Source organism: Mesoplodon mirus, assembly GCF_964341445.2.
Source record: "Mesoplodon mirus genome assembly, chromosome: 11".
Lineage (NCBI taxonomy): Eukaryota > Metazoa > Chordata > Mammalia > Artiodactyla > Ziphiidae > Mesoplodon > Mesoplodon mirus.
In genome coordinates, this window is record NC_138987.1 from 95,167,649 (window position 1) to 95,195,417 (window position 27,769).

Below are 27,769 nucleotides of genomic sequence, written 5' to 3' on the forward strand. Positions count from 1 at the left end.
AATGAGGTACAGAATGTCTGGCTGAATGTCCAATTCCTTGTGTCTTCAGAAAAATAAAAACACTTACTTCCAAATCCAATCCATTCTTTTGGGCAGGTAACATACAGAACATATGAGACCGGCTTTGTGTTTCTCACTAAAAGTTGGACAGACACAGTGAATCATAACAAATACATTTTCTCATCCCTTTTATCTATTTTTCCACTTACCATCTTGAGGTCTTTTTTTTTACATATGTGTGTATACATATATATATATACATGTATATGTGTATGTGTAGGTACAGTATAACCAAATTCCAAAATGAGGGATTTGAAGAAAAACATGGCCAAATATCAACTAGACTCTTGTACTTTTATGGCCTCTGCTAGTAGCATTTTGTTTTTCTTAAAATCTGAACAGGGCCTACTTTCTTTTTTTTTTTTTTTTTTTCTTTTTACCATTTAACTTGTTTTAATGTTTCTTCACAAATGGTGAAAAATACTAAAGTACAGACAGGAATAATCATAATGTTGTGGTCAACATTATAAATATGGAATTACAAATTTAAAACATTTTCTGGTTTAAAACATAAATCTGGTAGTCAATGCAGCTCTGCGGGGTCTCTGCGTCTAGTAGGGCCGGTCTCTGCGTTCCTGACGGTGCTCGCCTTTATCCATTTTTCCAGGTCCTCCACGCCCGCCTCTTCTTCCTCCCATCTGTTCCATCAAAGGTCCAGGGGGTCCCCCAGGGCCACCTCGTCTTCCTCCACCAAAGCCACCGCGGTCCATGCCCCGGGTGCCACGGAAGCCACCTCTGTCTCCACCACGGCCACCTCTGAACATTCCACCAGGACCACCCCGATCCATGAGGCCACCTCTTCCTCCCCGCATGCCACCAGGGCCACCTCTGTCACGGTCACCACCCAGGGGTGGGAAAGGTGGTGGGAGGAAGCCTTCAGGCTTTGGGGCCTTACACTGGTTGCACTCTGTTCTCCACGCAAAGTTCTGGTTTCCACACCCCGGATTGGGGCACTGCCAGTCTCCAGCTCAGTGCTAGACATTTCCTCCTCCAGAAGGGTTCCTTCGGGAACCGCGGGGCCCTCTTGGTGGGAAGCCTCCTCTGTCTCCTCCACGGCCTCCCATGCGACCCATGGGTCCTCCAGGACCTCCTGGGCCTCCTGGACCTCCTCGGAGCGGCGGCGGTATCCCTCTGCCCTCACGGGGGGGCATTCCTCCCCTCATGCTGTTCATTGGAGGCTTCTTCCGAGCAAGAGAAACTTTAAGTTTGCTCCCTTGAAAATCTTTCCCATCAAACCACTCGACGGCAGTTTTGGCGGTTGGCGGGTCTTCATAGGATACAGTAGCATCGCCTTTGGGCTTTCCTGTTTCCTTGTCCAAATAGATATGGATCATGGGTTGTCCAGTCCTCTTGTTTATCTTGACAACTCCACACTGCTTAAAGAGGTCTGCCAGATCATCTAGAGTCACATTGTCACTTAATCCTTGCACATAAATTGCACTGTTGTCACAGTCTTCATCTGGATCTACAGGTGGGCCTAAGTCAAGATCTGGTCCTTCGTCCATGGGTCCACCAGGCTTATTGAAGCCACCTCGCTCTCCAGCGCTGCCCATTCCACCGCGTCCTCCTCCCCGCCCACCTCTGCTCATGCCTCCACAATCAAATCCCCCTCTTCCCCTGCCCCGGTTATCAGGGCCACTCATGCTCCGGTTCTCTCCTGGTCCGGAAAATCCTCCAGACTCCTGTCCATAAACACCCATGGGTGGTCCTGTCGGAATGAACTCTGCTGCCCGTAGCTGCTGCTCTGTTGGCTATATTGACTTGGAGCCTGGCTGTAGGATCCAGTTTGCGGGGGGGTAACTAGTGGGCGGCTGCTGCCCATAGCTGCTTTGTTGACCATAGCTACTCTGTTGTCCATAGCTGCTCGGTTGACCATAGGTGTTCTGCTGGGAGTAACTGCTCTGATCATAACTAGTTGGCTGTGTAGAAGAATAGCTGGTAGGAGGATAGGATGGTGGTGCTGTGACTGGCTGCATGGCGTAGCTCCCAGGTAACTGGGGATAACTGTAGTTACTCTGTCCATATCCTAGGCTGGGCTGGTTGTAACCCCCTGTGCTAGATTGAGGTTGACTAGTCTCAGCGGGTTTGTTACCATCCTGCGGTCTTGCAGGCGCGGTGGCTGCTGGCTGCTGCCCATAGGCTGGATAAGCAGGCTGAGTGCCATATGCAGACTGAGCTGCATAGGAGGCCTGGGTGGTAGTGACTGTAGCAGTGGTGGTATCATAAGCACCAGTGCCGTACCCCTGGACAGGCTGACTGTATGTCTGGGGGGCAGTTGGAGTAGAGTATCCAGTGGGAGGCTGTCCATAAGAAGTTGCATAGGTGGTCTGCCCATAGGTTGCAGTGGTCTGAGCCTGGGTATAGCTGACATCAGTGGGCTGTCCATAGGTTCTGTAACTTTGTTGCCCATATGCCTGGGTGGTCTGTGCATATCCTTGAGTGGGCTGGGCGGTGTGAGCACTGTAGCCCTGCTGGGCTGCAGCTTGGCTGTAGGTACTGTAATCTGTGGACGCCATTTTCTCTCTCCTTCCTTCTCGTTCTCTCAACATCCATCTGGGGCTACTTTCTATAGGTAGACAAATTGTTAAAAATGTCTTCCATGCCCAAATGCGTTTGTTTTCCCCAATGAATAGTTTTCCTTTATACGTATTTTGGCACCACTCATTACATAATTTCCCTTATCATCATCTTATTTTGCTTCCAGAAACATATTCTTAAGTGCCTGGCTACATAATAAATACTCTCTGTGGATGCTGCCCCACTCTTGGTTATGTGCAGAATTGCTGAGCTGTAATGCACTACCAACTAATATTTCTAATGCCTCTTGGAATGCTACCAGCCTTAGCCATTTATAAAATACCAACTGCTACTCAATATGTGGAAATATGATTGCATTTCACTGCTTGCCAAAAGAGCAGGCCTTTCTGAGATCATTTTTCTTTTTTTGGTTTCTGGGAGAATACAATATTGAGATCCATGAGCACTTGCTGAGTGCAAACTAGCAGTAGTTGGTTTTTCCTAAATGATTTTATTATACTGAGGATTTGCCTTGGAACAGAATGGTCTACAGAAACTAATATGTGAATAAATGTATATATTTTGTATGGTGATCTTTTTTTTTTTTTTTTTCCTTACGCGGGCCTCTCACTGTTGTGGCCTCTCCCGTTGCGGAGCACAGGCTCCGGACGCGCAGGCTCAGAGGCCATGGCTCACGGGCCCAGCCGCTCCGCGGCATATGGGATCCTCCCAGACCGGGGCACGAACCCGTATCCCCTGCATCGGCAGGCGGACTCTCAACCACTGCGCCACCAGGGAGGCCCTTGTATGGTGATCTTTTACCCCTGAGGTCAGTCTTGAAATACGTACATTCAATTGTTGCCTTCCTAAATCATCACTAACAGTCTTATCCCAGGCACAAAAGTCATCAGTCCACTGGACTTCAAGCAGAGTACCTATGTATCTGACTTCCCAGGGGTACACGGACACTAATGGCTTTAAGGAAATCAATTTCTGTAGCATTTAATTTTTGTAGTACTCTTTCCTAGTATCATACAGATTCCCTTTCCCACATCTTCCTTAATATCAGTCCTTCTTACTCTTGACAAAAGAAAGGCAAACTCCTTGCCTTTCCTAGATTTTACTATGGTACATTTCTTAGGGGGTATAAAACCTTCTAGTAGACAAAACATAACACGGTTCAAATATTGATTTTAGTACCAAAAATACAACGTAGGTTTTCCTATGTAGTTTTTTGTTTTATACATATTTCTGTTAAATATATATAAAAATATCTGGGCCCTTGTTAGATGCTCTGAAACCAGCAAGATTTCAGAGTGTAGGCTATGGGAAGAATAGATGTTTTTTTTCCATAACCTCACTTTTTCCTCCCTTATCCAATCTGATAGGAAATACTGTTGACTCAACTTTCAAAGTAGATAGATTCTGACACCTAGTCCCACCTCCACTTTTACCATCAGGGCCAAGCCACGGTCCTCTCTGGCCTGGATTTCTACAAGTTTGCCCTAATAGGTGTTCCTGAGTCTACTTTTTCTTCTAACAATCTTTTCTCAAAGTAGCTGTCAAAATGATTATTCTACAATGAAATTCAGATCATGGCATTCCTCTCCTACAATTTCCCTCTTCCTCATCCTCCCCACTACACTCAAAATAAAAGCTGAAGTCTTTAACTGACTCATAAGGCTATTATCTCCCTGACCCCCAGTCCATTACTCTCCCTCATTCTCATTTTGCTTTAGCTGAAGAAGCCTCCTTGCTTTTCCTCCAACCTACCAAGGAGATTCCTCCTTTGATTCTGCTTGTTCCTGCCACCTGGAATGCTTTCCCCATATAGCCACATGGCTCCTTCATCACCTTCAAAAGTTTGCTGAAAAGTCATCCTTTCAATGAGGCTTACCCTGGCCACTTGTATTCCTCAAACTGTTACCCCTATATTATAGTATCTGTGTCTTCCTGCTACAATATGAGTTCCCTGGGAGCAGGGATTTTTTGTGTGTTTTGTTCACTGATATACCTCAAGCACTTCACACAGTGCCTGGCACATAATGGAGCTCAGTAAGTATTTATCGACAACATAAATGTGTGAAGAACATTGAAAGTTTGGAGGACAGATAACTTACCTGCCAAAAAAGTGGAAAGTACCACCACAATTGTAGCTAGGACCATAATCATGATGATGCAACAATAAAGTGGGATTACAGGAGATGTAATTGGTAGGAATTTTCTTTGGAGATCTTTACCTATAAATACAAATGTCATAATCTCAATCTCATGAAGGTATTAGGAAGAAAAACTTAAATTTATCACAGAATCAACCTGTAAAGTCAGCTGTACCTCAACTCCCTTATTGCCAACCCCCTTCACAAAAGGTCCAGGTCCACAAATGAGAACCATGGCCCAAGAAACTGAGTTTTATTTCCCCTAGAGAATCTTCCAGTTATTGGAAGAAGAGCTAATGAGAGAATAAGAATCAAAAAGAGTAGAAATCAGGCTGAAAAAAAAACATACAAATGATCCAGGTTTACCTCCATAAATAGGAGATCTGGTTAGAAGTACTGAAAGGAGCATTAGAAAATTACTCAATATAATTCATCACATTAACAAAATAAGAGAAGAGAAAGCACATGATCATCTCAATAAATATAGAAAAAAATGTGAAAAATGTATTATTCATCCAAGATAACAAATCCCAACAAATTAGGAATTGAAGGACTTAACCTGATAAATATCATCTACAGAAAAAGAACAGCTAGCATGATACTTAATGGTGAAAAAGTAAATGCCTTCCTTCAAAGGTCAGGAACAAGGCGAGGAAGCCTGCTCTCACCAATCCAATTTAACTTTTTACTAGATGTTCTATCAGTGGCAATAAGGTAAGAAAAATAAATAAAAGGCATATAGATTGCAAAGAAGTGAAGTGTCTCTAGAAGTGACATCCGCTCATCTCCCAGTAGAAATATCAACTTGAAGATTATCTGCACATGAAAATATCTTCCCAAGAGCCAAGGATTCCAGGCACACCCACCCCCATGCCTCATCCCAGCTCCTGCCTACTCCAGTAATTCCAGGCAGATAAAGCAGCCTCAGACAGCTTCCACAAAGGGCTTCCTGTGGGCTCCTAGGAGCCCAGGCCCCTGTCTCCCTCCTGCACCTGCCAACTCCAGCAGCTCCAGGTGGCTCCTGTGATACCTGGCTCCTGGTGAACTCTTGGGAACCCAGGCCCCCAACACCTTTCCCCCAGGACTGGGCAGTACAGCACGAGAGAGACCCTTTCCCTGTGGGAAAAGGATAGTAAAACAGTGACTGACATCACTACAGATCCCAGATCTGCCTGCCCCAGCATCAAATCAGGCTGAGTGCTGCATCCTGTGTGACTCCCTGCAGACTCCTGCTAACCCAGGCCCCCCTCACCCCAGTGCCTCCCAGCTCCAGTGACCCAAGTGACTCCCATGACACCAGGTTCCCAGCAGGCTCCTGGGAGCCCAGGCCTCCTTTCACCCAAGCAAATGCTGGCTCTAGTGGCCCTAGGCAGCTCCTGTGACTGCCCTGCTGGCTCCCATGAATCAAAAAACCAACGTAACCTGTCATTAGGGAAACATAAATTAAAATACAATGAGCTGCCACTATATGAGCATTAGAGTGGCAGATAAAACAAAAGTAACAAAACTAAGCTATGGTGAAGAAATGATACAAATGGAATTCTCATGCATTGTTGTTGGAAATGCAACAGTATAGCCACTTTAGAACACAGCTTGGCAGTTAGGTATGGTCAACATAACCTTACCATATGCCCTAGCAAACCCATCCCTAGGTATCTATGCAAGAGGAATGGAAACTTCCATTTACACAAAAACCTATACTTGAATATTTATATCAACTTTATTCATTATCACCAAAAACTGCCAACTATTTAAGTATCCTTCAGCTGGTAAAAAGATAAACAAATACACCTGGTATTAAGAAAAAAGAAAAACTTGAACCTATGTTTGTTACCGAGTCCAAGCTTGCTCTGCTCGCCGCAAGACAGGGCAATGAATCGGAGACAAGGTGTCAAGGCAAGGAATACAACTTTATTCAGAAAGCTGGCAGACCGAGAAGATGGCAGAATAATGTCTCTGATAAACCATCTTATCGCGGTTTGGAGGCCAGTTTCTCAGTCTGCCAGCCTTCCGAATAAAGTTGTATTCCTTGCCTCAACGCCTCATCTCCAATTCATTGGCCTGTCATGTGGTGAGCAGAGTGAGCTTTGATTTGGTAACAAATTTGGCGAGGCAGCCAGGAGCCTTGCTGCTTGTGGCTAGCCAATCCTGGTCAGGGAATATTGGGGCAAGGCGCTAGCAGCTGCCAGGACCACTTTTCCTGAGGATCTTCCTTTCCAAGTTCCCTGAAATGGCACTGGCCACCCCAGCGCTTGGCAATTGAAGCAGTGAAGCGACAAACTCCAATTTGGGGAACTTCAGTTCCATCTGGGGAACTTCGATTCCATTTGGGGCTATGAGTCAATGGACTCGATTCAATTCTGGAGGGTAAGTCGCTCCAGCATTCATGATGGGCACATATTCCCCCTCAATCTGGGCTTTTCCTTTATGGGACAACCCCAATGGGGTTGGGGTACCCTGTTGGAGGACGGAATTGTTGTTGGACTCTACCTGATTCTGGGAACTGGTTCGCTGGGAACTAGTTCGTCGGTTTTGGTATGGTTTTGTCTTGGTTTCATGTGCATCGATGCTAGAATTTGTGTCTTTTGTGTTGGAATTCATCTGTGTCTTTTGTGTTTTGGTGTTATCAAACTTATAAAAATGGGAAATATTCCATCTATCCTGAAGGAAAGCCCTTTGGGGTGTATATTAGATAAATAAGCAAAACATAGCCATGAGCCTATGACTAAGAAAGACATGATATACTATTGTAATAGGGTGTGGACCCAATATATGTTAGGATCAGAAGAACGATGGCCCCTGAATGGCTCAGTCAGTTATTATATGATCTCACAGTTAGAAGTGTTTTGCAAAAGAACAGGGAAAAAAGATGAGATTCCATATGTAGAAGCATTTATGCTTTTGCAACAGGAGGAAAAGGAGTCAGAGGACTGCCATCTTATGGTGCAATGATCTGAAAGAAAACCCAAGGGGGAACCTGTTCTACAAGAGGAAGAGAGAGAAAATGAGAGTGGGGACATTATTTCAAAACTTAAACCCCCCTCTGGCCTATCCAGCTCCCCCACTGGCCAAGCAGGCTGCACCAGCAGTTGTTCCAACAGTGAGCTCCGCATGCCGCCAACATACTTATCCCTTTCACCACTTCCTGTTTCCCCCACCCATAGGGATCAAATAGAGGTTTCTATGGTCACCCCCAGGGCACAGGGACCTGGTTTAGTATCACAATCTAAGACCTGACAGAGCACCGAATTTGAACCGGGAGGCACATCCACAGCAGGGCAATTTCCCTTGTGCTGCTACCCGGTAGGAGGCCTTAATGCAGATGGCCAACCACCTGGGTTCTTATGGATACACAATCCATTCTCGACTTCAGCTTTGCTTAACTGGAAAAACCATAACCCTGCTTAGTGAGAGGACCCACTCTATATGACTGAACTTTTCATTCACCTCCATATTTGCCACTCACCATCCCACTTGGGCGGACATTCACACTCATGAATATAATGCTTACTGGGGATGAAAGCAGGATGGTCATTGACAAGGCTAGAGAGGAAGCACACCAGCTCCACCTAGTGGATCCAAATGGAACTCCAGAAGCAAATCTGGCAGTCCCTATTGCTGAGCCTAATTGGGATCCTAATAATGGGGGCATGCCACTTCTAGAACATTATAGGAGGTGTGCCTTAGTGGGTCTTCAAAAGGGGGTACCCAGACAAAAGAGATTAAACAAGATTCAGGAGATAAAACAAAAACCAAATGAGGATGCAGCAGAGTTCCTAGAAAGGCTTTATTAAGCTTATAAGCACTACACAGATGCAGACCCTGAGGCCCCTGAGAATGTAAGGATGATACATATGACTTTCATTGGGCAAAATGCCCCAGATATAGGGAAAAAAGTACAGAAGTTAGATGGTGCATTTGGAATGAACCCTTCTCAATGAGTAGATGTTGCTTTTAAAGTATTCAACAACAGGGAACAAGGACAGAAGCAAGAAGATGCAAAATGGAATGCACGTTTTCTGGCAGCAGCATTAAGTTCCCAGAAGGTGAGTAACCTAAAGGAAGCCACCATTGGGGAAGGAACAATGTGCTTACCGCAAGGAGGAAGGGCATTGGAAAAGAGATTGCCCTAGACGAAAGAATAATAGAAGGAAGACAGGAGCCTCTCATATGATAAGAAGAGGGGAACACTTTGATAATGCATGAAGAGGCCCAGGGACTCCCTTGGACTTGAGGCGTCTGATTCTAATTTTCCCACTTTGACAGTGGGGAACAAGTTGCCTGACTTTCTAATAGATACGGGTGCCACCTATTCTGTGGTAAACACCACAGTGGCACAGAAAACAGCTCAGTCTATCCCAGTCACAGGAACTTCTGGAGAAGTACAAAGCCGTTCATTTTTACAGCCTCTAGAATGCCAACTAGGGGACCTCAGCCTGAGACATAGCTTCTTATATATGCCAAATGTTCAATTCCCCTTTTGGGACGAGATCTCCTTCGTAAATTAAATGCTCAAGTAACTTTTTCCCCAGAACAGCTTAACATCAGGGTCCCACTGGAGCATGATTTAAGCCTACCAAAGGCGCTCATGGAAACCCCAGAGAAGGAGACAGCTCTTTCCCCCTGAGGTCTACGAAAAGGTAAGGCCACAAGCGTGGGCTGACGGCACTCCAGGGAAGACCAAAAATGCAAGACCAATACAAATCCCCTTGAAAAGGGACACTGGGATGACTAATCTAAAACAACATCCTCTGAGACAAGAGGCCCAAAAGGGAATTCAGCCAATCCTGGAGAAGTTTTTGAAAACAGGACTAATTAAACCTTGCAGGTCCCCATATAACACCCCTATCCTCCTGGTCAAAAAGCCAAACTCAGCAGAGTATCACTTTGTCCAAGATTTGAGGGTGATTAATGGAGTAGTCCAAGACTTACACCCTGTGGTGCCTAATCCATACACTCTGCTCAAAACTATTCCAGGAGAATATGGATGCTTCTCAGTCCTGGACTTGAAAGATGCTGTTTTTTCTTCATTCCTATTGCAGAAGAATCACAGCAGCTACTTGCTTTTGAAGAGCAGGACCCAGAAATACAGGTAGTCTAACAGTATTGTTAGACAATCCTGCCTCAAGGATTTAAGAATTCCCCTACCTTGTTTGGGGAGATATTGGCTAGAGACCTTAGAAATTTAATTTTGGACGAAGTACTCTTGCTCCAATATGTGGACAACTTGCTTACAGCGAGCCCTACATACGATAAATGTCTACAAAATACCATCAGAACCCTGAACTAGTTGGCCAATTGTGGATATAAGATCTCCCAGAAAAAGGCCCAGATATGCAAACAGCAACTCACATATCTGGGATTTGTCCTCTCCCAAGAACAGTGGGATATTTTGCCTGACGGAAAGCAAGCCATTGCAGGCTTGGGAGCACCCAAGACCCGCAGATAACTGAAAGGCTTTCTGGGAATGGCAGGGTTCTTTTTTTAAATTAATTTTTATTGGAGTATAGTTTCTTTACAATGTTGTCTTAGTTTCTGCTCTATAGTAAAATGAGTCTGTTGTACTTATATCCTCTCTTTTTTAGGTTTCCTTCCCATTTAGCACAGGGAACTCTACTCTTATATTTATTTTCCATGGGAAGAAACTCTGCTTTGAGGGGCTATGTAATTTATAAAGGTCACAGCTAAGAAACAGAATTCATGCTTTAGATACATGGCTTGGAAAATAGTTTGTAAAAGAGTACTAGGTCAGTTAGGGTCACAGTTTGACTCAAATTTCATCTGTAAGTTAGTTACACTAACTTAAACTTTCATTTGTAAGTTTATCAATATAAAATCTTTTCTTTTTTTTACTTTCCAGATTTCTGTGGAAATTTAGCTTTCTTTATGAGAAAGTTAGCAGAAACTAAGCAAAGGTAAGCAAATAGTCAGGATCTCGTAGTCATGAAGATATATTCGCAGGTATATTTAGAACACATGCTGTACTTGAGGCAGGATCCCAAACTATGGGCTCATAGGAAAGTCCCTCTAGGAGGCACTGAAGGGACATGATCTTGAGCCCCTTCCTTAGACTAAGGAGCTCCAAACAGCCTTTGAAACAATAAAAACGAAGTTAATCTCAGCCCTGGCTGTGGGACTACCGGACTTAAAGAAACTTTTCAAACTGTATGTCCGTGAGAGACAAGGCATAAGCCTTGGGGTGTTAATTCAAACTCTGGGGAATATCCCTCGACCCATTGCCTAATTCTCATAACAACTAGAACAGATTGTTAAAGTGTGGCCCCCTTGCCTTCGAGCTGTAGAAGCTACTTGTGATGTACTTCAGGAAGCTGAGAAGTTTGCCCTGGGGCAACCCACCACTGTGTATGTTCTTCACCATGTCTTTTCTTTGCTGGAACAGAAAGGAGGCTATTGACTGACTTCCAAGAGAATGGGAAAGTACCAAGCCATTCTCCTGGACAATCCCAACGTAAGACTCCAAGTCACTTCAGCCTTAAATCCAGCCACATTGTTCCTGATTGATGCTGCACAATCCCCGGAGCATGACTGTCTACACGTCATCGAGCTAGTGTACTCTAGCAGACTGGGCTTAATCAACCAACCCCTGGCCGAGCCAGATATGGAATTGTCCACCGACGGAAGCAGCTTCATGGACCAAGGTAGGCAACGTGCTGGGTATGCAGTGGTAACACTTAAAAGGATGGCTGAAGCAAAAGCCCTGCCCCCAGGGAGCTCAGCTCAGAAGGCAGAAATCATTGCTGTGACAAGAGCCCTGCTCCTTGCTAAAGGGAAGCAAGTAAATATATACAGACTCTCACTATGCATTCTCTGTGGTGCATGCTCACGGGGCAATTTGGAAAGAAAGGGGGCTTCTCACTTCAGACAATAAAGATATAAAACATGCTTCTGAAGTCCAGTCACTATTAGAAGCAGTCCATAAGCCCTCACAAGTGGTTGTAATACACTTCCCAGGCCACCAGAAAGGTGAGACATACAATAAAGGGCAATCGGTTAGCTGACCAAGCTGCAAAGAAAGCAGCAAAGGAAGGTGATTATTAAACCTTGATAGGGTCACTCCTTCCACAGATTGACTTGTTAAAATATCAGCCAGGGTATTCACAAAAGGACAAGGAGAGGGCCAAAGAGTGGGGTTTCACTCTTGACCATAACTCACCTGGCTGTAAATGTAATGCACAAGGAACTGTTTTGATTCCTGAGGCCCTCTTGGACACTGTGCTGAAACACATTCATGACAGTACCCATTACAGGAGAGATGCCACCCTGCAATGGATTCAAAAATATATAATGGGACCTCACCTACAAAAGACCATCCAGTGAGTCACTCGGAATTGTATGATTTGTGCTAAAAATAACCCCAAAACTGTTGTCAGACCTCCCCAGATGGGCACTCAGCACAAAGGGACCTGCCCCACCGAGGACTGGCAAATGGACTTTACTCAAGTGCCTTGAGTTGCAGGAAACTTCAGATACCTGCTGGTATGAGTGGACACATTTTTAGGATGGGTGGAAGCATATCCCACCTGGACAGAAAAAGCCTCCAAAGTGGTTAAAGTCCTCCTTAAGGAAATTATTCCCTTGTTTGCACTACCTAACAGCCTTCAGAGTGATAACGGGCCTGCTTTTGTCTCTAGCATAGCCCAACAAATGTCTAAAGCACGGCAAATTAATTGGAAGTTACATTCATCCTTGAGACGACAATCAACAGGAAAAACAGAAAGTGAATCATACGTTAAAATGGGGCATTGCTAAAATATGTCAAGAAACTAATTTAACTTGGGATAAGGCCTTTCCAGTTGCCCTACCCTGGATCAAAGTGGCTCCCAGAAGCAGGCTTAAATTAAGCCCCTTTGAAATATTGTATGGTAGGCCATTCCAGGTGTCTGCCCCGGCAGGGGAATCTGTAAATTCTCTGAAAGACATAGCTGTTAATTATGTTGAAGCTTTGGGCACTATACTAACCTCTGTTCATGAGTTTGCTTCCAGCAGGTCTGCCTATTCAACTGAGGTAGCTTTGCATCCTTTCTGACCCAGAGATCGAGTCCTCCTTAAAACCTGGAGAGAATAAGGGCCTGAGCACCAGCTGACTGCTAGGTGGACAGGACCACATGTGGTATTGCTCACCACGCATTCATCTGTCAAATTGGCTGGAATAAAGCCTTGGATTCATCACGCTCAGATTAAAGCTGCACCACCGTCATCAAAAAACGACCCAACTCCTGAGAGGCCTAGAGAGCAGTGGGTTTATGAACCCTTAGAAGACTTAAATTTCCTCTTCAAAAAAGGATAAGTGTTGGGGCTTCCCTGGTGGTGCAGCGGTTGGGAGTCCGCCTGCCGATGCAGGGGACACAGGTTCGTGCCCCGGTCCGGGAAGATCCCACATGCCGTGGAGCGGCTGGGCCCGTGAGCCATGGCCGCTGAGCCTGCACGTCCGGAGCCTACGCTCCGCAACGGGAGAGGCCACAACAGTGAGAGGCCCGCGTACCGCAAAAAAAGAAAAAAAAAAAAAAGGATAAGTGTTGAGACTGCAATTTCCTTACAGCTGGAGAAGCGTGGATCAATCTACTTGTTTAGTCCTGTTCTACTGAACAGGACAGTGTCAGTTCTGAATAAGTGAGAATTGTACTACTTACTAAAACTTCTAAGAATTGGGCTTCCCTGGTGGCGTAGTGGTTGAGAGTCTGCCTGCCGATGCAGGGGACACGGGTTCGTGCCCCGGTCCAGGAAGATCCCACATGCCGCGGAGTGGCTGGGCCCGTGAGCCATGGCCGCTGAGCCTGGCATCCGGAGCCTGTGCTCCGCAACGGGAGAGGCCACAACAGTGAGAGGCCCGCATACCGCAAAACAAACAAACAAAAAGAATTATTCCCTGCCCAATGCTGATCAATTCCATTCCACGATCACCCCTCATCATCCCTACAGGGCAGGAAGTAGCTAAGAGTGGTCATCGCCCCTTATCCCACAAGACTGTGGAATGGAAATTGACAGTGGGGAACTGTAACAGGGAAAAGCTAAATCAGACTCCATGTTCAATCGGTTTCTTTGACTTTAACCTTCGCTTTTTATTGCTTTTCTTATTATAATCCTACATAATGGCTTGCCCCAGGGAACCCTGCCCCTCTGCCTGAATGTTATACTAAAGTGTCTTGGTTGGGCTCACAGGGAGACCGTCTGACCCTGCCCACCTGTGAATGGCTGCAAGAAAGAAGAAGTTAACACATCCCCTCACCAAGGCTGGTCATTGCAGGAGATGTTTTGCAAGCCTGGTGGCCCTTTTACTTTACTCCCTCACCACCTCTCCCTTTCTATTCTGCCCTTTTACTTTATTTCCTCACCGCCTCTCTGATTCTATAAACGAAACTGGCATACAGACCTCGACAAGATGGTTTATTGGAGACACTAGTCTGCCATCTTCTCGGTCTGCCGGCTTTCCGAGGACAGACAGTTGCATTCCCTGCCTCAACACCTCCTCTCCGATTCATTGGCCTGTCATGCGGCGAGCTAAGCGAGCTGGCACTCGGTAACATGTTCAAAATTCTTCATTTCTTATTTTGCTTTGGCTTGATAAATTTTAGTGAGGCCCTCTCCTCCCCAAAGACCCCCAAACTCTGGCTTGCCTGAAAATGCAAACAAGCACTAAAGAAAGCACTGAGATGCATAACAGCTCATGTGTGCTCGTGACCACGTGTCCCTGGAACATAAGTGAGAAGTATTAACTCCGCAAATGACACCTGCTCTTCACACTCATGCTCTCTTTCCCCACAGGTGTTCTGTTCCTCTTCTTGCCCTATTTATAACATGAGAACCTTTTTTTTTTTTGCGGTACGCGGGCCTCTCACTGCTGTGGCCTCTCCCGTTGCAGAGCACAGGCTCCGGACGCGCAGGCTCAGCGGCCATGGCTCACGGGCCCAGCCGCTCCGTGGCATGTGGGATCCTCCCGGACCGGGGCACGAACCCGTGTCCCCTGCATCGGCAGGCGGACTCTCAACCATTGCGCTACCAGGGAAGCCCACATGAGAACCTTTTTAGAGCACTTTTCCTATTGTAAGACTCCTTGTGAATAATGTCTCTCTTTACTAAGTCCACACTATTGATAACACAGTACAATATGGATGAATTTAAATGCATTATGCCAAGTGAAAAACAGACTCGATAGACATTCTTCTAAAGCAAGAGTAGAAGAACAGAAAACAGATCAGTGGTTGCCAAAGGGTGCGGAACCGGAAAGAAATGTTTACAAAGGGCATGGGCGTGGGGGGTGTGGAACTGTTCTCTATCTTGATTGTGATGTGGTTGCATGATTATATGTATTTGTCAAAACTCATAGAAATGTAACCCAAAAGAGCGAATTTTACTGAATGTCGACTATACTTTGAAAAAGTTCCTGCTGACTTTCTTTTAACCACTACATTTCACTCACTTCACATATATCTTCCAGAATGATAGGGAGCCTCAGTTTAAATGCTAGGCAGGGGGAAACAATATCGGGTTGGCTTGTTTAAACAGTATACAGTGACATTTGGATTTTGGTTCCATTAGAAAATCTCGACCTTCATTCTTTCTGGTTCTACATTAAAGCAAAGCTGTCTTAGAAACTCAGTATGTTATGACTTCCATAATTTTTTTCATTGTTAGAAGAGTAAGACGTACATCTCCCCTTACACCTCTCCAATAAATCTCCTATTTGCCCCCTTACTAATCTTCTAAAAGTCCCCCCATTTTGTTCTCCTTTATTTCCCTATATCTAGCTCCTAACACCCTCCCTTGTTTCATGTTCCATTTCTCTTTCTTGCTTACTTATTAATACTTCTCTTCTCCTTTTTTGCAGGGGAATAAAATTTGCCACCCCAAAATGTCTCTTTGGCATGTGGATTATTTCAAGCTGAAAACCATCAAGGCCCAAAAGACTCAGGAAGAATCTTTGACCATCCCCCTAACTGCCTAAAAGAATTTAGATAGAAGGCCTGTTCCTGGAATAGAGCTATCACCAGAGATATCTGCAAAGATTAGGAGGTGAGTGTGATGGGGGAAACTGGAAATGGCCTAAAGATCAGAGTCCACTCTTGTGTCCCTTGTCTCTGTGTGGCCCAGCAAACATTTATTCACCAAACATTTGCTTTTCCATATCCATGTCAATGACCTTCCTCCCCTTTGAACTCCCAAACCACTACCCCCAACATCTTTTGTCATTAGCTGGAGACAGTATTTAAGGTGAAGTTTTTGGCCATTTTAGTCAGTTACTCATTTTCCTGTGTCTCTCCCATGTATACATGTTATTAAACTTTTGTTTGATTTTCTTCTGTTATTTATCTCATGTCAATTTAATTCTTAAACCAGCCAGAAGAGCAGAGGAAAATTTCTTCCTTCCTGACACTCTCCTCTGGTGTGTCCTCTTTTTGTCTCCCTCTAAATTCATATGCCTCTAATATTACACTCTGAACACAACAACCTTCAAATTTCTAGTTTGAAAAATGGTGTCAGGAATTATCTCAAAGAAGAACAGAGAAATGAACCGTATTACTGGTCTACTGGTTTTAACTTTCATTTTCATGTTCTAGAAAACTTAGTTAACTTACAGGAACAGTTTAAATTTCAAAAAAACAGTTTTCACATTTGCACTGGTCAAATAGTTTCAGTTACGTAAGCACTTGACTTAGCTAGAAAAACATTTACGTTCTTTAAGAACTTTCTTTTTCATTAAGCATGAACCCTGTGTTTCAGGAACTACAATATCCTGTTGATAAAAAATAAAAGTCAGGGAAGGGGGAAGGAAAGAAGAAAGAAGGAAATGCTTGTTTTTAGCAGAAAATAGAGGTTCAGTAAAAAGTATTCTTTCTGCTGAACTGAAATACAAGCACGTGTGAGCTATGTTCTTTTTCTTTCTCATCAAATTTGCTATAAACCACAAATGCTAAAGGGTTTGCTGGTGGATGGGTTTAGCCTCCAACTCCCACCCTCAAACACCCACATCGGTTTTTATTTTTTTTTATTTTTTAATTTTTTATTAGTTTCTGCTTTATAACAAAGTGAATCAGTCATACATATACATCTGTTCCCACATCCCTTCCCTCATGCATCTCCCTCCCTCCCACCCTCCCCATCCCACCCCTCCAGGCGGTCACAAAGCACCGAGCTGATCTCCCTGTGCTCTGCGGCTGCTTCCCACTATCTATCTACCTTACGTTTGGTAGTGTATATATGTCCATGCCTCTCTTTCGCTTTGTCACAGCTTACCCTTCCCCCTCCCCATATCCTCAAGTCCATTCTCAAGTAGGTCTGTGTCTTTATTCCCGTTTTACCCCTAGGTTCTTCATGACATTTTTTTTTTAATTCCATATATATGCGTTAGCATACAGTATTTGTCTTTCTCTTTCTGACTTACTTCACTCTGTATGACAGACTCTAGGTCTATCCACCTCATTACAAATAGCTCAGTTTCGTTTCTTTTTATGGCTGAGTAATATTCCATTGTATATATGTGCCACATCTTCTTTATCCATTCATCCGATGATGGACACTTAGGTTGTTTCCATCTCCGGGCTATTGTGAATAGAGCTGCAATGAACATTTTGGTACATGTCTCTTTTTGAATTATGGTTTTCTCAGGGTATATGCCTAGTAGTGGGATTGCTGGGTCATATGGTAGTTCTATTTGTAGTTTTTTAAGGAACCTCCATACTGTTCTCCATAGTGGCTGTACCAATTCACATTCCCACCAACAGTGCAAGAGTGTTCCCTTTTCTCCACACCCTCTCCAGCATTTCTTGTTTCTAGATTTCTTGATGATGGCCATTCTGACTGGTGTGAGATGATATCTCATTGTAGTTTTGATTTGCATTTCTCTAATGATTAATGATGTTGAGCATTCTTTCATGTGTTTGTTGGCAGTCTGTATATCTTCTTTGGAGAAATGCCTACTTAAGTCTTCTGCCCATTTTTGGATTGGGTTGTTTGTTTTTTTGCTATTGAGCTGCATGAGCTGTTTATAAATTTGGGAGATTAATCCTTTGTCAGTTGCTTGATTTGCAAATATTTTCTCCCGTTCTGAGGGTTGTCTTTTGGTCTTGTTTATGGTTTCCTTTGCTGTGCAAAAGCTTTGAAGTTTCATTAGGTCCCATTTGTTTATCTTTGTTTTTATTTCCATTTCTCTAGGAGGTGGGTCCAAAAGGATCTTGCTGTGATTTATGTCATAGAGTGTTCTACCTATGTTTTCCTCTAAGAGTTTGATAGTTTCTGGCCTTACACTTAAGTCTTTAATCCATTTTGAGCTTATTTTTGTGTATGGTGTTAGGGAATGATCTAATCTCAAACTTTTACATGTCCCTGTCCAGTTTTCCCAGCACCACTTATTGAAGAGGCTGTCCTTTCTCCACTGTACATTCCTGCCTCCTTTATCAAAGATAAGTTGGCCATATGTGCGTGGGTTTATCTCTGGGCTTTCTATCCTGTTCCATTGATCTATCTTTCTGTTTCTGTGCCAGTACCATACTGTCTTGATTACAGTAGCTTTGTAGTATAGTCCGAAGTCAGGGAGCCTGATTCCTCCAGCTCCGTTTTTCATTCTCAAGATTGCTTTGGATATTCAGGGTCTTTTGTTTTTCCAAACAAATTTTGAAATTTTTTGTTCTAGTTCTGTGAAAAATGCCAGTGGTAGTTTGATAGGGATTGCATTGAATCTGTAGATTGCTTTGGGTAGTAGAGTCATTTTCACAATATTGATTCTTCCAATCCAGGAGCATGGTATATCTCTCCACCTATTTGTATCATCTTTAATTTCTTTCATCAGTGTCTTATAATTTTCTGCATACAGGTCTTTTGTCTCCTTAGGTAGGTTTATTCCTAGATATTTTATTCTTTTTGTTGTGATGGTAAATGGGAGTGTTTTCTTGATTTCATTTTCAGATTTTTCATCATTAGTGTACAGGAATGCCAGAGATTTCTGTACATTAATTTTGTATCCTGCTACTTTACAAAATTCATTGATTAGCTCTAGTAGTTTTTCAGTAGCATCTTTAGGATTCTCTATGTATAGTATCATGTCATCTGCAAACAGTGACAGCTTTACTTCTTCTTTTCCAATTTGGATTCCTTTTATTTCCTTTTCTTCTCTGATTGCTGAGGCTAAAACTTCCAAAGCTATGTTGAATAAGAGTGGTGAGAGTGGGCAGCCTTGTCTTGTTCCTGATCTTAGTGGAAATGGTTTCAGTTTTTCACCATTGAGGACAATGTTGGTTGTGGGTTTGTCATATATGGCCTTTATTATGTTGAGGAAAGATCCCTCTATGCCTACTTTCTGCAGGGTTTTTATCATAAATGGGTGTTGCATTTTGTCGAAAGCTTTCTCTGCATCTATTGAGATAATCATATGGTTTTTCTCCTTCAACTTGTTAATATGGTGTATCACACTGATTGATTTGCGTATATTGAAGAATCCTTGCATTCCTGGAATAAACCCCACTTGATCATGGTGTATGATCCTTTTAATGTGCTGTTGGATTCTGTTTGCTAGTCTTTTGTTGAGGATTTTTGCATCTATGTTCATCAGTGATATTGGCCTGTAGTTTTCTTTCTTTCTGACATCCTTGCCTGGTTTTGGTATCAAGGTGATGGTGGCCTCGTAGAATGAGTTTGGGAGTGTTCCTTCCTCTGATATTGTTTGGAAGAGTTTGAGAAGGACGGGTGTTAGCTCTTCTCTAAATGTTTGATAGAATTTGCCTGTGAAGCCATCTGGTCCTGGGCTTTTGTTTGATGGAAGATTTTTAATCACAGTTTCAATTTCAGTGCTTGTGATTGGTCTATTCATATTTTCTATTTCTTCCTGAGTCAGTCTTGGCAGGTTGTGCATTTCTAAGAATTTGTCCATTTCTTCCAGGTTGTCCATTTTATTGGCATAGAGTTGCTTATAGTAATCTCTCATGATCTTTTGTATTTCTGCAGTGTCAGTTGTTACTTCTCCTTTTTCATTTCTAATTCTATTGATTTGAGTCTTCTCCCTTCTTTTCTTGATGAGTCTGGCTAATGGTTTGTCAATTTTGTTTATCTTCTCAAAGAACCAGCTTTTAGTTTGGTTGATCTTTGCTATCGTTTCCTTCATTTCTTTTTCATTTATTTCTGATCTGATCTTTATGATTTCTTTCCTTCTGCTAACTTTGGGGGTTTTTTGTTCTTCTTTCTCTAATTGCTTTAGGTGCAGGGTCAGGTTGTTTACTCGAAATGTTTCCTGTTTCTTAAGGTGGGATTGTATTGCTATAAACTTCCCCCTTAGAACTGCTTTTGCTGCATCCCATAGGTTTTGGGTCGTCGTGTCTCCATTGTCATTTGTTTCTAGGTATTTTTTAATTTCCCCTTTGATTTCTTCAGTGATCACTTCGTTATTGAGTAGTGTATTGTTTAGCCTCCATGTGTTTGTATTTTTTACAGATCTTTTCCTGTAATTGATGTCTAGTCTCATAGCATTGTGGTCGGAAAAGATACTTGATACAATTTCAATTTTCTTAAATTTACCAAGGCTTGATTTGTGACCCAAGATATGATCTATCCTGGAGAATGTTCCATGAGCACTTGAGAAAAATGTGTATTCTGTTGTTTTTGGATGGAATGTCCTATAAATATCAACTAAGTCCATCTTGTTTAATGTATCATTTAAAGCTTGTGTTTCCTTATTTATTTTCATTTTGGATGATCTGTCCATTGGTGAAAGTGGGGTGTTAAAGTCCCCTACTATGATTGTGTTACTGTCGATTTCCCCTTTTATGGCTATTAGTATTTGCCTTATGTATTGAGGTGCTCCTATGTTGGGTGCATAAATATTTACAATTGTTATGTCTTCTTCTTGGATTGATCCCTTTATCATTATGTAGTGTCCTTCTTTGTCTCTTCTAATAGTCTTTATTTTAAAGTCTATTTTGTCTGATATAAGAATTGCTACTCCAGCTTTCTTTTGATTTCCATTTGCATGGAATATCTTTTTCCATCCCCTTACTTTCAGTCTGTATGTGTCTCTAGGTCTGAAGTGGGTCTCTTGTAGACAGCATATATATGGGTCTTGTTTTTGTATCCATTCAGCCACTCTGTGTCTTTTGGTGGGAGCATTTAGTCCATTTACATTTAAGGTAATTATTGATATGTATGTTCCTATTCCCATTTCCTTAATTGCTTTGGGTTCGTTATTGTAGGTATATTCCTTCTGCTGTGTTTCTTGCCTAGAGAAGTTCCTTTAGCATTTGTTGTAAAGCTGGTTTGGTGGTGCTGAACTCTCTCAGCTTTTGCTTGTCTGTAAACGTTTTAATTTCTCCATCAAATCTGAATGAGATCCTTGCTGGGTAGAGTAATCTTGGTTGCAGGTTTCTCTCCTTCATCACTTTAATTATGTCCTGCCACTCCCTTCTGGCTTGTAGAGTTTCTGCTGAGAGATCAGCTGTTAACCTGATGGGGATTCCCTTGTGTGTTATTTGTTGTTTTTCCCTTGCTGCTTTTAATATGATTTCTTTGTGTTTAATTTTTGACAGTTTGATTAATATGTGTCTTGGTGTATTTCTCCTTGGATTTATTCTGTATGGGACTCTCTGTGCCTCCTGGACTTGATTAACTATTTCCTTTCCCATATTGGGGAAGTTTTCAACTATAATCTCTTCAAATATTTTCTCAGTCCCTTTCTTTTTCTCTTCTTCTTCTGGAACCCCTATAATTCGAATGTTGGTGCGTTTAATGTTGTCCCAGAGGTCTCTGAGACTGTCCTCTGTTCTTTTCATTCTTTTTTCTTTATTTTGCTCTGCATCAGTTATTTCCACTATTTTATCTTCCACCTCACTTATCCGTTCTTCTGCCTCAGTTATTCTGCTATTGATCCCATCTAGAGTATTTTTCATTTCATTTATTGTGTTTTTAATCGATGCTTGATTCATCTTTAGTTCTTCTAGGTCCTTGTTAACTGTTTCTTGCATTTTGTCTATTCTATTTCCAAGATTATGGATCTTGGAAATAGAATCTTGGATCAGCTTTACTATCATTATTCTGAATTCTTTTTCAGGTAGACTGCCTATTACCTCTTCATTTGTTAGGTCTGGTAGGTTTTTATCTTGCTCCTTCACCTGCTGTGTGTTTTTCTGTCTTCTCATTTTGCTTATGTTACTGTGTTTGGGGTCTCCTTTTTGCAGGCTGCAGATTCGTAGTTCCCGTTGTTTTTGGTGTCTGACCCCAGTGGCTAGGGTTGTTTCAGTAGGTTGTGTAGGCTTCCTGGTGGGGGGGACTAATGCCTGTGTTCTGGTGGTTGAGGCTCGATCTTGTCTTTCTGGTGGACAGGTCCACGTCTGGTGGTGTGTTTTGGGGTGCCTATGGCCTTATTATGTTTTTAGGTAGCCTCTCTGCTAATGGGTGGGGTTGTGTTCCTGCCTTGCTAGTTGCTTGGCATAGGGTGACCAGCACTGTAGCTTGCTGGTCGTTGACTGAAGCTGGGTGCTGGTGTTGGGATGGAGATCTCTGGGAGATTTTCGCTGCTTGATATTATGTGGAGCTGGGAGGTCTCTTGTGGACCCGTGTCCTGAAGTTGGCTCTCCCACTTCAGAGGCACAGCACTGGCTCCTGGCTGCAGCACCAAGAGCCTTTCATCCACCCGGCTCAGAATAACAGGGAGAAAAAGTAGAAAGAAAGAATTAGTAGAAGAAAGAGAGAGAGAGGGAAAGAAAGGAAGAAGGGAAGAAAGGAAGGAAGGAAGGAAGAAAGAAAGGAGGGAGGGAGGGAGGGAGGATGGAAAGAAAGAAGGAAAGAAAGGAGGGAGGGAGGGAGGAAGGAAAGAAAGAAAGAAAGACAGGAGGGAGGGAGGGAGGAAGGAAAGAAAGAAAAAGAAAGTGGAAAGAAGAAGGGTGGGAGGGAGGGAGGAAAGAAAAAGAAGTAAAGGAGGAGCGGAGGGAGGGAGGAAGGGAAGGTAGGAAAAAAAGAAAGAGCAGGTAAAGTAAAATAGAATAAAGTATGAAATATAGTAGTGTTATTAAAATTAGAAAGTAATTATTGAAAAAAAAAAAAACGGACCGATAGAACCCTGGGACATATGGTGGAAGCAAAGCTATACAGAGAGAATCTTACACAGAAGATTACACATACACATTCACAAAAAGAGAGCAGGGGGAAAAATCAAAAATCTTGCTCTCCAAGTCCACCTCCTCAATTTGGGATAATTCGTTGTAAAAAGAGGAAAGGGGCGAGAAGTCTGAAATCTTGCTCTCTAAGTCCACCTCCTTAATTTGGGATAATTCGTTGTAAAAAGAGGAAAAGGGGGGAAAGTCTTAAATCTTGTCCTCAAAGTCCACTTCCTCAATTAGGGATGATTCGCTGTCCATTCATGCACTCCACAGACGCAGGGCACATCAAATGGACCGTGGAGCTTTAATCCGCTGCCTCCGAGGCTGCACAGAGAGATTTCCCTGTCTCTGCTCTCACAGCTCCCGGGTCTCAGCCTTGGACCTGGCCCCGCCTCTGCGCGTAGGTCGCCGGAGGGCGTCCGTTCTTTGCTCAGACAGGACGGGTTTAAAGGAGCCGCTGATTCGGGGGCTCTGGCTCACTCAGGCAGAGGGGAGGGAGGGGCGCGCAGTGTGGGGCGGGCCTGCGGCGGCAGAGGCCGGCGTGACGTTGCAGCAGCCCGTGGCGCTCCGTGCGCTTTCCCGGGAAAGCCGTCCCCGGGTCTCGGGACCCCGGCAGTGGCGGGGTGCACAGGCCCCCCGGAAGGCGGGGCGGACAGTGACCCGCGCTCGCACACAGGCCCCGCGGCGGCGGTGGCGGCGGCGGGCCGCGGCGGCGGGCCGCGGCGGCGGCGGCGGCGGCGGGCCGCGGCGGCGGCGGCGGCGGCGGGCCGCGGCGGCGGCGGCGGCGGCGGGCCGCGGCGGCGGCGGCGGCGGCGGCGGCGGGCCGCGGCGGCGGCGGCGGCGGCGGCGGCGGGCCGCGGCGGCGGGCCGCGGCGGCGGGCCGCGGCGGCGGCGGCGGCGGCGGCGGCCCACGCCCGTCTCCGAGGTCCGCGCCTTATCCGCGGCTCGCGCCTGTCTCCGGCGCTTTCCCAAGCAAGCCCTCTTAATGCCCTCTCCTCGCGCACCAGGAAACAAAAGGGAAAAAAGTCTCTTGCCTCTTCAGCAGCTCCAGACCCTTTCCCCGGACTCCCTCCGGGCTAGCCGTGGTGCACTAACCCCTTCAGGCTCTCTTCCTGCCGCCAGCCCCAGTCCTCTCCCTGCGCTCCGACTGAAAGCCGATACCCGAGCCTCAGCTCCCAGCCCCGCCCGCCCCGGCGGCCGAGCAGACAAGCCTCTCGGGCTGGTGTGTGCCTGAGGGCACCGGTCCTCTGTGCCAGAATCTCTCCGCTTTGCCCTCCGCACCCCTGTTGCTGTGCTCTCCTCCGCTACTCCGAAGCTTTCCCCCTCCGCCACCTGCAGCCTCCGCCCGCGAAGGGGCTTGTAGTGTGTAGAAACCTTCCCTCCTTCACGGCTCCCTCCCACTGGTGCAGGTCCCGTCCCTATCCTATTGTCTCTCTTTATTCTTTTTTCTTTTGCCCTACCCAGGTATGTGGGGAGTTTCTTGCCTTTTGGGGGGGTCTGAGGTCTTCTGTCAGCGTTCAGTAGGTGTTCTGTAGGAGTTGTTCCACGTGCAGATGAATTTCTGATGTATCTGTGGGGAGGAAGGTGATCTCCGCGTCTTACTCTTCCGCCATCTTCCTCCGGGCTCCCCACATCGGTTTTTAAATGACAAAGGATCTATATACCAATAGTCCCAGTTTCTGCAGGGACTTTTTTTTTGAGTCAATAATTATTCATGGTTTTATTAAACAAAAGTCTCTTTAGAGAACAGTAAGAAATTAATTCTCAGCTAACATCAACGGGGGAGAGGAGAAGGAGGTTATAATTTTTTTTAATGCATGGATGCTGATAAATAACAAAATTAAACACATAGATACTATATCTCAACAAATGCTTTTATTAATCAATCACTATGTTGTTTTAATACACTGATGTTCTCATTAAATCAAAACTCTTTAACTAAAATGGTTATGTTTAAAAGATGCTCATATCACTTTTATGATCACTCCTGAAAATTTCTGGTAAGACACATTTTATAAACTACTTTGGTAAGGTACTCTAAATAGGATGACATAAGTCTAGCTGAAGATCCACCATAATCAAAGGGCCAGGGAATGAACCTGAAAGAGAGAAAGAGAGAGAGGAAGAGAGAGAGAGAGAGAACATAAAAGTACACCAGAGCCTGTGAGACAGAGAGAGAGAGACATAAAGAGGGAGAGAGACAAAGGGGGAAGCAAAGAGAAAATCATTTGGACACATAAATGAGCCTCAATAGATTTTAGCTGAAATATTTAATGATATCACTGAATATCAGATTTACCCTTGATTCCAAAAGGAAATTTTGTGGGGTACTTTTGTACCCAAGGGAAAGAAGATATACTTTTGTGCTTAGTTAGAATTATTTTTTGAACAAAAAATTATGACTTTTATTTCTCCAAGAAGACACACAGATGGCCAACAAACACATGAAAAGATGCTCAACATCACTAATTATTAGAGAAACACAAATCAAAACTACAATGAGGTATCACCTCACACTGGTCAGAATGACCATCATCAAAAAATCTACAAACAATAAATGCTGGAGAAGATGTGAAGAAAAGGAAACCTTCCTACACTGTTGGTGGGTATGTAAACTGGTACAGCCACTATGGAGAACAGTATGGAAGCTCCTCAAAAAACTAAAAACAGAACTACAATCTCACTCCTGGGCATATACCTGGAGAAAATCACAATTCAAAAAGATACACGTCGGGGCTTCCCTGGTGGCGCAGTGGTTGAGAGTCCGCCTGCCAATGCAGGGGACACGGGTTCGTGCCCCGGTTGGGGAAGATACCACATGCCGCGGAGCAGCTGGGCCCGTGAGCCATGGCTGCTGAGCCTGCGCGTCCGGAGCCTGTGCTCCGCAACAGGAGAGACCACAACAGTGAGAGGCCCGCCTACCGCAAAAAAAAAAAAAAAAAAAAAAAAAGATACATGTACCCTAATATTCATTGCAGCACTATTTACAATAGCCAGGACATGGAAGCAACTGAAATGTCCATCAACAGAGGAATGGATAAAGAAGATGTGTTACAAATATACAATGGACTATTACTCAGCCATAAAAAGGAATGAAATAGTGCCATTTGCATAGACATGGATAGACCTAGAGACTGTCATACAGAGTGAAGTAAGTCAGAAAGAGAAAAACAAATATTGTATAATATCACTTATATCTGGAATCTAGAAAAATGGTACAGATGAACTCATTTGCAAAGCAGAAATAGAGACACAGATGTAGAGAACAAACTTACAGATGCCAAGGGGGGAAGGGCGGGGTGGCATGAATTGGGAGATTGAGATTGACATATACACACCACCATGTATAAAATAGATAACTAATGAGAACCTACTGTATACCACAGGGAACTCTACTCAGTGCTCTGTAGTGAACTAACTGGGAAGGAAAACTAAGAAAGAGGGGATATATGTATAACTGATTCACTTTGCTGCACAGCAGAACCAAACACAACACTGTAAAGCAACCATACTTCAATAAATATTTCTTTTAAAATTGTGAGTTTTAATCCTATTTCTTCCAGAAAATGTGACACCAGGTCAAAATTCACTTCAGAAGTGAAGCCATCTCCAACTCCCTAGGTTTCATTAAATATATTGTAGCACTAATCACATCAAATTGTAGTAACCCATTTGGCTGTCCTTGAGACGATGAAACCCTGAACTCAGGGTGTAAATATGATTTGTCTTTGTAGCCCGGTGTCTAACAAATAACAGATTCTAAGTATATGATTACTGGATTCAATCAGACTACAGAAGAGGTGTCATGGTTAATTTTTTTTTTTTACATATACATGTATCTATTCTTTTTCAAATTCTTTTCCCATTTAGGTTGTTTCCTAATATTGAGCTGAGTTCCCTGTCTATACAGTAGGTACTGGCAACTTTTATTAGTATATGTATTTCAAAATTGTTAGATATAAAAAAAAACTCAAAATAAATAAATAAAGGGGTGGGATAGGGAGGATGGGAGAAAAGCTCAAGAGGGAGGGAATATGGGGATATACGTATACTTATAGCTGATTCACTTTGTTGTACAACAGAAACTAACACAACATTGTAAAGCAATTATACTCCAATAAAGATATATTAAATAAATGAATAAAAATTTAAAAAACAAAACTATTGTTGTCTGTTTGCCATGACTCTGGGATATAATGATCTGTTATTTAATATCATAATGTGACTTGCCAGGGTGCAAGTTGCCAGCAACCTGGGAAAAATACAAGGACTAATAAAATAAACCCAGAGAACATTTTTCTCTTAACCTCCTGTAACCTAATTCACTGTGCAGAAATATTTAAGTAACATACATAGTAACACAATCACTGACACAACAATTACACACTTGTCCTCTCACCCACCTCTAGTCCCTCAAAACATTTCTCCTTCTATGGAGATTAACTGTGAAGAATTATATTCCTGCAGTGCAATTTCTATCCTGTTGTCAGTGGTCAGTGGAATAAAAGCTGTTTTGTTTTGTCAAAGCTTATCAATTTTATCTTACCAGATCGTCCCTCCTCCATGCTTTCTCTGGAGGTAGGGTCTGTCTGTAAGATCTTCAAAGAAGTTTCCTCCACAGTCATGTTTCTGCTTCAACAGGAATACTCGGCACTGTCTCAAAGTAGTTGCAAAAGCAGGAACTGTGAAGTGAAAAAAAAGTCAGCTAAAAGAAGCAAAACTCCCGCCCAGTAATGGGCTGTAAAGGAAACAACTCAAGTTGACAAGTCCTTTAGAATTTTAAAACGCAAATGCTTTTAACTTAGAAAGATGGGGGCTTCCCTGGGGATGCAGTGGTTGAGAATCTGCCTGCCAATGCAGGGAACACGGGTTCGAGCCCTGGTCTGGGAAGATCCCACATTCTGCAGAGGAACTAGGCCCGTGAGCCACAACTACTGA

The 27,769-nt window shown here is 43.8% G+C and overlaps 1 protein-coding gene across 1 annotated transcript; it reads right to left on the minus strand.

Annotated features, from left to right (window-relative positions):
• On the minus strand, nucleotides 1–27,535 carry LOC309812196 (RNA-binding protein EWS-like). The gene is given in 7 exon segments (XM_082635831.1): nucleotides 1–1,028; nucleotides 1,032–1,034; nucleotides 1,038–1,759; nucleotides 1,762–1,858; nucleotides 1,860–2,626; nucleotides 4,698–4,817; nucleotides 27,378–27,535. Coding segments are annotated over 7 exon segments (2,205 nt in total). The 5' UTR covers nucleotides 27,457–27,535; the 3' UTR covers nucleotides 1–611.
• Between the last annotated feature and the right edge of the window lie 234 nt (nucleotides 27,536–27,769).